The 12,021-nt window shown below is 50.6% G+C and overlaps 1 protein-coding gene across 3 annotated transcripts in view; it reads left to right on the top strand.

Moving 5' to 3' along the window:
• FGFR4 (fibroblast growth factor receptor 4) overlaps positions 1-12,021 on the top strand; it is a 49,360-nt gene that overhangs the window by 17,005 nt on the left and 20,334 nt on the right. For 2 of the 3 annotated variants that reach the window (XM_081185305.1, XM_081185307.1), the window contains one exon: positions 11,395-11,535. In XM_081185305.1, coding sequence (XP_081041431.1) covers positions 11,395-11,535 — 141 coding nt within the window. Of the gene's footprint in view, positions 1-9,557; positions 9,902-11,394; positions 11,536-12,021 lie in introns of those variants that run through there. The other variant, XM_081185306.1, reaches the window with a different exon arrangement.

Here is a 12,021-nt window from a genome sequence, read left to right as displayed (position 1 = left end):
CCTGTCGCCAGCCCCGCAAACTCGGGGGACAGCGGCAGGGGTGCAGCGCACCTTTGCCGCTGTCCCCCGACTTGGCTAGAAGGCTGGCGGGGGGAGAAGCCTGCTCCTCCCCGTCGCCAGCCCCGCAAACTCGGGAGACAGCGGGAGAGGCGCAGCGCGCCTTTGCCGCTGTCCCCCGACTTGTCTAGAAGGCTGGCGGGGGGAGAAGCCTGCTCCTCCCCGTCGCCAGCCCCGCAAACTCGGGGGACAGCGGCATGGGCGCAGCGCGCCTTTGCCGCTGTCCCCCGACTTGTCTAGAAGGCTGGCGGGGGGAGAAGCCTGCTCCTCCCCGTCGCCAGCCCCGCAAACTCGGGAGACAGCGGGAGAGGCGCAGCGCGCCTTTGCCGCTGTCCCCCGACTTGTCTAGAAGGCTGGCGGGGGGAGAAGCCTGCTCCTCCCCGTCGCCAGCCCCGCAAACTCGGGGGACAGCGGCAGGGGCGCAGCGCGCCTTTGCCGCTGTCCCCCGACTTGGTTAGAAGGCTGGGGGGGGAGCCTGGTTTTGCGGGAGGCGGGGGAATCCCCCGCCTCCCAGGAAAGCCAGGAGAAGCCGTGCAGCCCTTTTAAAAGGCGCATGGCTTCTGCCGGTTTTGCGGGAGGCGGGGGAATCCCCCCGCCTCCCAGGAAAGCCAGGAGAAGCCGTGCAGCCCTTTTAAAAGGCGTGCGGCTTCTGCCGGTTTTGCGGGAGGTGGGGGAATCCCCCGCCTCCCAGGAAAGCCAGGAGAAGCCGTGATCTCTTTAAAGGGTTTGCACGGCTTCTGCGGGCTTTGGGGAGAGGTGAGGGAATCCCCCCACCTCCCAGTAAAGCCAGGAAAGCCCTGTGCAGCCCCTCCGCCAAGGAGAGGCTGCACGGGGCTAAAGGGGAAGCCAAAACAGCGAGCGGGATCCATCCCGCTCGCTGCCTTGGCTTGATCCATAGCTGCACGCAACCCCTCCGGCAGGGAGAGGTTGTGTGCAGCCTGTACGCTGCTCTTTGGGGCTGCGGGGGGGAAAAAGATTTTTTTTCTTGAATTCCCCCCCTAAAAACTGGGTGCGCCCTATGGTCCGGTGCGCCCTATGGTGCGAAAAATACGGTATCTCCGTTCCTGCATCTGGCACTGACTGTTTGTGTGCTCCTGCCCTTTCTGTGCTTAGCCTCAGAGTAGTTCACTGGAGGCCCATGCAGCGTATCAAGCCCAGATGGCGCCCTGTGTGCTGTCATAATGTCTGATAATAATAACAAAGCAGGGGCTGTTTACTGCAGTGCTTTTGGCGTGTCAGGCCACAGCACTTTAAAGATCACAGAGAGGAAAAACAACCCACCATGCACCATCTACCCAGCGGAGAGATTGCACAGATCACTCTCCTATCTAACACCCAGGGTCTGGGACATTTCCGTAAATAGTGCTTCTATTCTGGAGAGCGCGGCAGAGCATGTGCGCACCCGATGTCTGCGTGCGAGTAAGAGTTCCTGAATTTCAAAGTAATTATAGCACTTAGCACTGTATAAACTTTTTGTTTTGGAACATGCACTTGCTGAGAGATTGTGCCGCGCCAGTGTCAAACAGTTTATATAGCTTGAGCTTTTCCACCCGGGTTGCTTAAGCCGAGGAGTAACACTGCAGGCTGGTGTTCTCTCCACCTTTTCCACTGTCATTTGCTTCTGGATCCCATCCCCAACCTCCTGTGTCCGCTGACCCATGTGTGTCCCCTCCCTGAGCCGCACTTTATGCTCAGCCCTTGCCCTTGCCCTTCCCCCTTTCTGTCCTTTGCTGGCGTGATCCTTGAGGTAGGGATTGTGTTTGGCTTTCTTTGTAGCATGCAGTGCCCTGCCACTTGAGTGCCAATCTCAGCGGAGGCCCCTCGGAGCTGCCATAATGTTTGTTAATAATAATAAAGGGCCGCTTGTGTTGAATTGCTTTCTGTGTGTCAGACCCCTACTGGCAGCGCAGCACTTCCTGTGGGATCAGAGCAAAACCAAGCATGGGCTCAGATTGCCCCAGGGCAATGTATGTGGCTTTTATGAAGAACGTGATTTGCATAACCCGTGGGGTAATTTGCATTGTAAATCCAGGTTGCTCTCAGAGCTAGTGGACAATGCATGCGAGCAACAGGGCTACGCTGGAATGCAGAAGGCAGCCTCAGAACAAGGCCTGCAAGCTTTGCTGTCCGGACGCGATGGAACTTCCAGCGGCAAACACAAGCCCTGGAGATGAATATGAGCACATTATACGCTTCTCTGCCTCTGTTATTTCTCTGCCTAATTACACAATCCCCTCTGCCTCCTATCCATGTCCATCAGGCAGCTGCTGCGGTTCAGGACTCGCATCAAGAAAGCGCTTAACTTCCAGAAGACCCAGAAATGTTTTGCTCTTTAAAAAACAGCAGCAGCAGCAGCAAGGGCTTAGACCTGTTAGAAGCAGTTGATGGGGACAGCACAAGATGCAATGCAGTTTTGCCACTAACTCCATAGCCCATGTTTAGCAGCATATTTTTACTAGCAAAAGGATTATGAGGAACAGATAACTCTCCAGACAGAAGGTTAAAAAAAAAAAGTTTTAGTGCTGGAGGTTGCAAGTCAATTTGGTCTCACCTGGAAGTGTTTTCCCTCTTAATCCCAGATAACTGCTCTTATTTACTCAATGGTGAAAGAAGCACACTACAACAGTGGGCACTCATAGGCATTATTACGATTTTTACGCATGTTCCAGAGTTAAGCCCTGGCCGCAGATTCCAGGGCTAAGCCCTCTGGCCCCTTCAGGGAGGCCAATATCACACATTTAGGCTGGAGGGTCTAGAAGAAGGGAGGGGGTTATTTTCCTTCTTTCCTCTCCCCCAACAGGCTTCCTCTCAGATAAAATCACTTCATATGTTCCATAATTCCAGCATGGAAGGCAATTCTCCTTAGAAAGGAGGTTAAAACCCACACGTGGATTGCACAACATGTCAGGGCTGAACCTGCAGGGTCTTCAGTGCATGTGACTTGATGACATTCAGCTCTTATCTCTCATTTTCATTTGATCTGAGGGAGTCAGTCAAAAGCCAAATGGCTGCTTGGTAGCTAGGAAGGACTGGATGGGACTGAGCAAGCTGAAACTTAATCCAGACAAAGCTGAAATGCTGTTGGCGGAAGAACCATCTGCCATAGGTTTGGTTTTACACTCTCGAAAGGGGTTCTGCTGCCTCTGAAAGATCAGGTTCATAGCTTGGGGGATACTCCTTCGCCTGGCGCTCTTGTTAGGCATGCCAGTAGTGCTAGTAGTAAGGGGTGCCTTTTCCAAGCTTTGGCCAGTTTGCTGTGACCTTTCCTGACAATGTCAGACCTTGCTAGAGTCATTCATGCCCTAGTGACCTGCAATACACTTTCCATAGGGCTGCCCTTTGGGAACTGCAACTAGTGAAAAATGCTGTGAGTGGGATGTTGACAGGTGTTAGGCATTGAGTCTATTGCACAAGTTTTCTGTGACCTGCATTGGCTGCTGAGTTGTTTCTGCACTTATTTCAAGGTGCTGCTGTTAGTCTTCAAAGCCCTCTGTCACTTGGGACCTGTTTCACTGAAGGACAGCCTTCTTCCTCCTGCTCCAAGCACTCCGCAGCTCAGAGTATCCCAAACTTGGGTCTCCGGCTGTTTTTGGACTACAACTTCCATCATCCATAGCTAGCAGGACCAGTGGTCAGGGATAATGGGAACTGTAGTCCAAAAACAGCTGGAGACCCAAGTTTGGGATACCCTGCCCCAGCTCTGCACCCCTCACAACTATGAGGCCTACTTGGCTAGGGCCTTTTCTGTCCTTTCCCCATCCTGTAGAAAGCCTTTGCCAAGTGAGCTCCACCTTTAGATGGCTGGTGAAGACGTGTTTGTTTAAAAAAGCCATTGGTTGAATATTTCCTCCTTAGGGTACAGTATTTGGATCTTTCCGTTCAGATGGCTGTTTTGTAATTATTATTGGGTTTTGGGTTTTCTGCTCATGTTTTATTGTGAATTGCTTTATATTTTGTGACTGTTGTTTCTGATTGCTAGCCACCTTGAATTCCCTTGGAAAAGTATGCAAGATGTCATTGTTTATGGTGATGAAGCTGTACATGTGACAGAAAGGCACAAATGACCTCACGTTCCTAGGGTGTGTATAACCCTACAGCGAAACAACAGCCATAACCTACACATGCAGTTGAGACTCGGTATTAACGTTTTAGTATTAACGTTTTTGAATTATGGTGCTGGAGGAGACTCTTGAGAGTCCCATGGACTGCAAGAAGATCAAACCTATCCATTCTTAAGGAAATCAGCCCTGAGTGCTCACTGGAAGGACAGATCCTGAAGCTGAAGCTCCAATACTTTGGCCACCTCATGAGAAGAGAAGACTCCCTGGAAAAGACCCTGATGTTGGGAAAGATGGGAGGGCACAAGAAGGGGACGACAGAGGACGAGATGGTTGGACAGTGTTCTCGAAGCTACCAGCATGAGTTTGATCAAACTGCTGGAGGCAGTGGAAGACAGAAGTGCCTGGCGTGCTCTGGTCCATGGGGTCACAAAGAGTCCGACACAACTAAATGACTAAACAACAACAACAACATTAACGCTTTATGCTAATTCACAGAGAGAGACACCTAAAATGTGTAACCCATAATGTGATGGAGGCGCTTGTACTTTCCCTCTTTCATAGAACCATGGAACTATAGAGTTGGAAGGGACCCTGAGATTCATCTAGTCCAACCCCCTGCAGAGCAGGAATATGCAGCTGTCCCATATGGGGATAAAACCTGCAACCTTGGTGGTTATCAGCACCACACTCTAACCAACTGAGCTATCTCTGTCTGAATACAACCCTTCCCTGGTCTCAGGAGGGTGTAAAGGGGTGGAGGGCATCTTCCCCATATTATACCCCAGGTAAAACTATTGAGCCAGTTGCTCTTACCCTTTAAGAAAGGAAGAAAACCCAAGGAAGGCTGTGCAGCAAGCAAGCTCATCCACTAAGCCCAAAGGCCACAGTTACCTGGGGACTGGGGAGCCATAGCTAATCCCCCCATTCTGGGAGCCTATTGATATGGAAAGCTTTGCCTGAAAGGAGGATGCTCCACAGATGAAGATCTGCCCAGGAAGAATAGCTGGGGAGGGAGGGGGGAGTAGTTGCTTTGGAATGTGAGTTTGTTTGGATGCAACTTCACTTTAAGGGAGAGATTTAATCAGCAGTTTCAATAGCCCCTGTTCAGCATGGAAAACTGAGTTGGGAGGCTGCCACTGCTGTTGATTAATTAGCTATCTTGTGATAGCTTTTCCATGACAAAACAGGGCAGGGGAGGGGCAGCTTGCCCCTGGCTCATTATATTAACCAGCCTTACTGTTCCCTCTGTCCCCACCAGTGCTTCCATCTGCAGTTTGCCACCAAGAGACAATGGCTAATGGGCAAAGGCAGCAGCAGAGAGCATACTGGCAAATTGCTCCAAAGGGTTTTCCTACAGCCAACCTGGAAGCTTCGGAGCTGCTGTTGGATAGATTATATATATCCCAAAACTGGGTGAATCCATCCAAGTTGTGCTTGCCAAGCAATGCAGTGCAAGTGTTGTAGGAAAAATGGGGGTTGGCTTTTACAGCCCAACTCCCCATCAAGGGACTCTGAGTCCCCCAGGTCCATGATTGGTCAGAGAAGAATGGATGGAGGCAGGATCCAGTGAAAGCAAAGCAGATTTTTTATTTTTCTGTTGCAATAGAGTCCCCCGCTTCCTTGCAAGGAGGTGAGAAAACAAGAACAAAGTGTGCAGGAACCTTTAAAGATTTTAGACATTGCCCAACCCTTTTGCCAAGAACCACCCTAAAAGCATCATACATGCATCACAGAAAGAAGCGGTCAACCACAAAAAATTGAGAATTAGGCTTCTCTCCTGCCTGCCAAGATATGTGATAATGATTGCATTACCTGGGCAGTCTGGCCATTGTTTTGAGATGATAAATACTTTAATTCTTGAATCCAAGTCACAGGCCCACCCTATTCATACACAAAATATGCTCTTAAGACAGGATTTGAATGAAAGAACTATTGGGAAAGGTTGGGTGAAAGAACTATTGGGAAAGGTTTCTCCAAGGTATTTCCTTCTGTGGAAGAAATATTTAGAGTCACTAGGAGAGCCAATATGTCTTTTTTGGGGATTGTTATGTGTGCTAAAATAAAGTGTAATTTCTCTCAGGGTGTATTCCCTAAATTTTGACAGGTGAAGGATTGGTTTTCTGTGGAGTGTGTGTCTGCTATATGTCTGCACCCTAAATTTTTATAACACAAGGAAGACATGGGGTGAGAAATATGGATGGTTCATTGCTTAGCTGTTTGGGAAGAGCAATGAGGCAAATTCCTTCATGTGGATAACCATCCCCACATTGTGATAACAAGCACAGACAATGTGGCTCCTCTGGAGGCTTCCTGGTGTGATAGAGCATCAGAGGAAGCCTCTGCTGGTGTTTTTCTTTTTCTTTTGAAAAGATTGTGTGTGGTGGGGGAGGGCAGAGTCTGATAATTCACTGTCATCCCATTGTTTCCCTTTCCAAACATGCATCTGAATCCCAGATTATTAGCACCTGGCCATAGACCCCAAGTGTAGGATGGTTCTTACAGCTCAGCATCTGAGACCATCTTTCTGGCCCACTGCGGAAAGTGGTTAGTTTGGTGAGTACCATAGAATCCCAGAGTTGGAAGGGACCATAAGGGTCATCTAATGTAGGTATCTCTCTGGTCCACTGCTGAAAGTGGTTAGGTTGGTGAGTCTAGAGAATCATAGAATTGTAGAGTTGGAAGGGAACATGAGGGTCCTGAAATGCAGGAATCTTTTGTCCAACTTGGGGCTTGAACCCATGCCCCAAGTCTCATGCTTTACTGACTGAGCTGTTCCAGAAGTGCCACGGACAGGGACTTCTTTTTGGTAGCCCCAGTTTCTCTGCAACTCTCTTTCTAGGAAAATTTATATGCACACATCTCCATTGTCCTTTAGGACCACACATAATACTTTTTATATGTAAAAAAATCCAGTCTACGCACGGATGATTTAATGGTGGTTGTGTTTAAAGAACTATTTTCCATTGCTGTTTTAACATTGTAATTCCCCCCCACACCCGTTATTTTGTATAACAGGAATAGTAATGTTTTTTAAACTGATTTGTTTGAATCTGCCTTGGAAGGGTATATTCTCCAAAAGGTGGGGTGGGAAACCATTAAAAAGAAGGCTTTTGGTGGCCGCTAACCATGCAGGCACTGTTCAGCCTCCACTGTTGAATGCGGTATGTTTCTGAATGCCAGGTGCTGGAAATCACAAGTGAGAAGAGGGCAGTTGTGCTCAGGGGCTGCTTTGGGGTTTCCCATAGGCATCTGGTTGGCCACTGCAAAAAGAGGATGCTAAACTGGGTCATTGGCCTGATTCAGTAGGCTCTTATGTTCTTTTTAAAGTAGGGGTCAGCAACGTGCAGCCCATGGGCCGAATGCGGCCAATGAAGAACCGTTTTACCGGCCCACGAGCCGCCCCAAAACTGAGCTGCCCACTCAGCAAGTCCCCCGTGCACTGCACTAAACCAGCGCGGCGCGGGGACTCGCCGAGTGGCACCGGAAATGGCATCTGCGCACACGCAGATACCAGAAATTGCGTCTGCGCATGTCCAGATGCCGAAAATCGCTTCTGTGCAGGTGCAATTTCCTGCGTCTGGGCATGTGCAGAAGTGATTTCCGGCATCGCGCTGCACCAGCCCAGCCCACGGACGATCTCCATGGGAGTGATCCATCCCATGGCCAGTAAACCTTGCCGACCTCTGTTTTAAAGCATCATCCTCTCAGTACATGCCCATCAGAATCAAAACAAATTTTGCCCAATCCAGATTTTTGAATGAGGGGATAATGTGTGCTGCCAGCAACAAAGAGATTGGTGATGTTGTTGTATGGAAATGTGATGTACTTATCAATAAATGAATTTTAAATAACAGTGTGATGCAGCAGCAAAAAAAGCTAATGCTATTCTAGACTGTGTCAACAGATGTATAGTGTCCAGATCAAGGGAAGTATTATTCAGCCGACTCCCTTGGGAGGTGGTGCACTCTCCTTCCTTGGAGGTTTCTAAGCAGAGGTTGGATGGCCATCTGTCATGGATGCTTTAGCTGAGATTCCTGTATTGCAGAGGGTTGGACTAGATGGTTCTTAAGGTCCCAACTCTACAAATCTATTATTCAATTTGTGATCCTTTAGATCAGGGGTGGGGTACCTGTGGCCCTCTGGATGATGTTGGACTCCAAATCCCATTAGCCCCAGCTAGCATGGCCAAATGGCAAGTGTTGCTGAGAGTCTTGATGTCGGTTAGAGGTATATCTCACAACACCACTTTAAGAAAGAAGGCCCAAAGCTTGAAAGTAAAAACCACACTTTCTACTCCAGCTCAGCTAGACACAGTCACTTATATTGTAGCTGTAATAATGGGGAAGCATTCTTCACATGCTCTGACACACAATGCTCTTGTGTGTTGAGCTCTGCACTAAAACAACTTCTATGCATCTTTTCTCCACCAGAACTTACTCTCCCAGCCCTTCCTTGCCAAAGCCTAGAATTCCTGGTTGGGTTACAGAGGGTCTTGCAGAAAGAATCAGTTAGCTGTGTCCATGTGCAGCTGTCTGCGTACATATTAACCATTTGCTTCCCGGTAACTGCAGCTGCTTCCAAGTTCCCATAATGATTTTTGGCTTAACATGCGACAAGTCATCTCTGACACATCCTCCCACTAAGCTAAGTGATGTAGTTAATTGGGTCCAAACTTTATGCAGCGTTCAGAGACATGCTGGCCTCCTGGCATCAAGCTGAGGAGCTTCTTTTCTGTGTTGCCTCTATCTCTCCATATGGGATAACACTCATGTCTCTCACAAGCAGCAGATAACAGGTGTAACTCTGATCCTGGTTACCATCAGACCTAGAAACTTTATGGAGTTGGTAGGTGGAATCTGGATATTACCAGCACTCTTAAAGAAAGACAAAAGAATTGAATTTATCTCCCTTGCTTAATACAAATCATGCAGCCGTGAGTTCCACAGGTAGAACTCCATTCTGCCTACAAATGCAAGCTCTTGCTTTTTTGGCGGCCAGTTAAGAAACGCATTATTGAATGTACACCAGTGCACAATCCTTTTTACTTTTTTTGCCTCTCCTCGCCCCAGCCCCGTCGGGTTCCATGGGGTTTTAATTATTTTCACACACATCCCCGCACAGCGTTTCTGTCTTCCGAGAGGGCCCCCCCGCCCTCTCCACGACGCGCTCCTTGTGAGCAGGAGTTTAATGAGTGGTGTCTCCAGTTACCGCTGCCAGCAGAGAGGAAGCAAAGCCCCGGCAGAGAATGAACTCCGCTTAATCCCCTTTGCCGGAGCTTTGGGGGAGAGAATTTAGCTAATGTGAGTGTGAAAAGGCCCTGGCGCGGGCGGGGGAGGGCGCAGGGGGAGGGGAGGGGACAAGGGGCGGGGCCCCTGCGACCCTCCCCCTCGGCCCTGGCTCTTTTCGCGGCCCATTGTTGGCTCCGAGCGGGCCGGCGGCGCGCGGCGCGGGGGTGTAACCCGAGAGCTTTCGCTACAAAGTCCCCGCGCCTGTTGCAGGAGCCGACAGAAGGCGCGAGGGCTGCAGGCGGAGAGAGCCGAGCGCGGCCGGGCTGATCGCTTCCACCAAGCCGGCGAAGAACCTTTGTGGAGCCCGCCGCGCTCGGTCGTTGGATTTATTCTTCGGCCACTTTCCGCGCGACTCGCCGGCACCGGCGAGCGAGCGAGGGAGGGAGTGGAGGAGCCTCGCTTGCCCAGCCGGCTTGCCCAGCGAGGGATGGAGCCCGGGCGGAGCGCGCCGCAGCACGGAGCCGCGGGACAGCGCTGAAGCGGCGGCGGCAAGAGGTGAGGTGGGCTCCGTCTACGTTGACCGCTGCGGGGCTAGGAATGGCCCCCGGGGAGAGAGATCCGGGTCTCTTGTCCGCCGCGACCCCGGAGGCTCCCCGGGGTGTGGCGGGGCGAAGGGCTGCTCTCCCCGCGCCCGGGGAGGCGGTGGACTTTGACCGGGAGGGTCTGTAAATCTGTTACCAAACTGTCCAGGCGCGCAGAGGTTCTTTTGTCGCTCGGATTAAAGATTAAGCTGCCCCCGGGAGCCTGTTCTCGGGCGCTGCTCTCTCCACTCGCACCACGTACGCTCCTTTCCCAGGGAACAGGCGCCCAGATATGCAGGTTGCGCGCAAGACACGAGTCCATAGGCGCGGCGCACTCACACCATTCACACCGACACGCGCACCCTGGACGCGCCTGCCCATCCGCGCCAATCCACGGCCGCAAGCGCAGTTGGAAATCTTGCGTTAATTGAACGGGGCTTGTGCTCCTAACCGTGCCCTCGAACCTCGTGGCTTTCGGCGGCACTTTTAAATCGGCTTCTTAACTTTCCTTTGGACTGTATGCTGTGTGCAGCTGGGCAGTGGAAGTGTCTTTACGCACGCACTCTCCGGCCGTGAGTTTAGTACCAATAGGCACCACGTGTTCAAACTTAAACTCGCTTTCGTCCTGCACGAGAATTACTTTCGCTGCCCCACTTTGTATTTCTTCTTCTCCTCCCCACCCCATGGTTTGTTCTGCTCCTTGGGTCATTATCAAAGTGCATGAGAAGGTTGTACCATTGAGATTTGGGGGGAAGAAAGGAATAGGAGCAGGAGTTGGCCAGCAAGTTGGGGTGGCAGGGTCATGCCAAAGGCCAAGAATCCTGATTTATTTATTTACATTTTTTATCCATGGGGGCTGTCTTTTCCAGGCAGGAACTATCTTAAGATAATCTGGTGGACTTTGGCCATGAAGAGCTGGCTAGGTGACACCAAGGCCTCTGTGGTGCATCTCCCTGGGAGGCCACCTAATGCTCAAGATGAGGGTTGTAGAATTATAGTGCAATGCTGCAGGCAGTGTTCTATCCAGGAAATGAATTCGTTTCACATCAGCATCTCATGGGATGCTGCCTTTTACTAAGTCAGACCCATTGGTTCCTCTAGCTCAGTATTGTCTACACTGACTGGCAGCATCTCTTCAGGGTTTCAGACAGAAATCTCTCCTAGCCCTACTTGGTGCCGCTGGGCTTTACCACTGAGGTACAATGGCTCACTCACGAGCAGGACTGGGCATCTTCTGGGATTGTTGCAATCAGATTCTTCGGTGCTGATTGGCAAATCAACTCCCTCCTTCCAAAGAAAATGTCCAGCAGCCTGGAATGGCTACAGATGCTGCTGTCTTAATAACTGTACCTCTCCCTCAATGTATTATTGGGAGTTCTAGATGGTTTTGGACATAGGATACACCATCGTTCTGAATTGCAATGGAAAACTCGATGGCGTGACAACCCCTTTCCCTTCTCAATCTAGGCTTGGAGGATCCAAGTGGGAGCCGTGGGACAAGAAGAGACAACAGGATGACAGCCCTGCTGTGTGGCCTTCTCAGGTTCCTGGCAGTGGCAACAACATGTGCTTGGGCAGCTGCTTCTGCTGAAGGAATGATGGAACCAGGTGAGCAGAAAGATATTGGTGTGTTTGGGTGCAAGAGTCAGGGTGGCCATCTATTCAGGGGCTATGACTGTTTGGTGTTTATAGGACACTTTTCATTTTCTGAGGCTTGTATGGTCTTCTCCTGTGTTTGCCGTGACATGGGAATACAGAGAGAGAGAGAGAGAGAGAGAGAGAGATCCATCCGTGGCAGAGATGGAAACCAGCCCTCCCACATCCAATACACCATCTACACTGGCCTAAGCCACATATTATACGTGTAGTGCCTCAATGTGTTGCAAGCCTGCTCTCCTCTAACCTGCTAGCCTTAACTTCTCTGTGTGATCAGCACGTCCACCCTATTCTGGTGTGGTGTGTGTAGGCGGCAGCATCAGCTTGGAATCAATTGGAATGGCTCACTGTGCTTTTGAGTTCCCAGCTTCTTCCTTCCCTCCACCCCTTCCTTGCGCTTACACAGAGCGCAGGCAGCGGTGATGGCTGCAGAGTCGA

Source organism: Podarcis bocagei, assembly GCF_964188305.1.
Source record: "Podarcis bocagei genome assembly, chromosome: 2".
Taxonomy (NCBI): Eukaryota; Metazoa; Chordata; class Lepidosauria; order Squamata; family Lacertidae; genus Podarcis; species Podarcis bocagei.
Note: the sequence above shows the minus strand (reverse complement) of the source record. Positions and strands in the feature narration are given on the sequence as shown.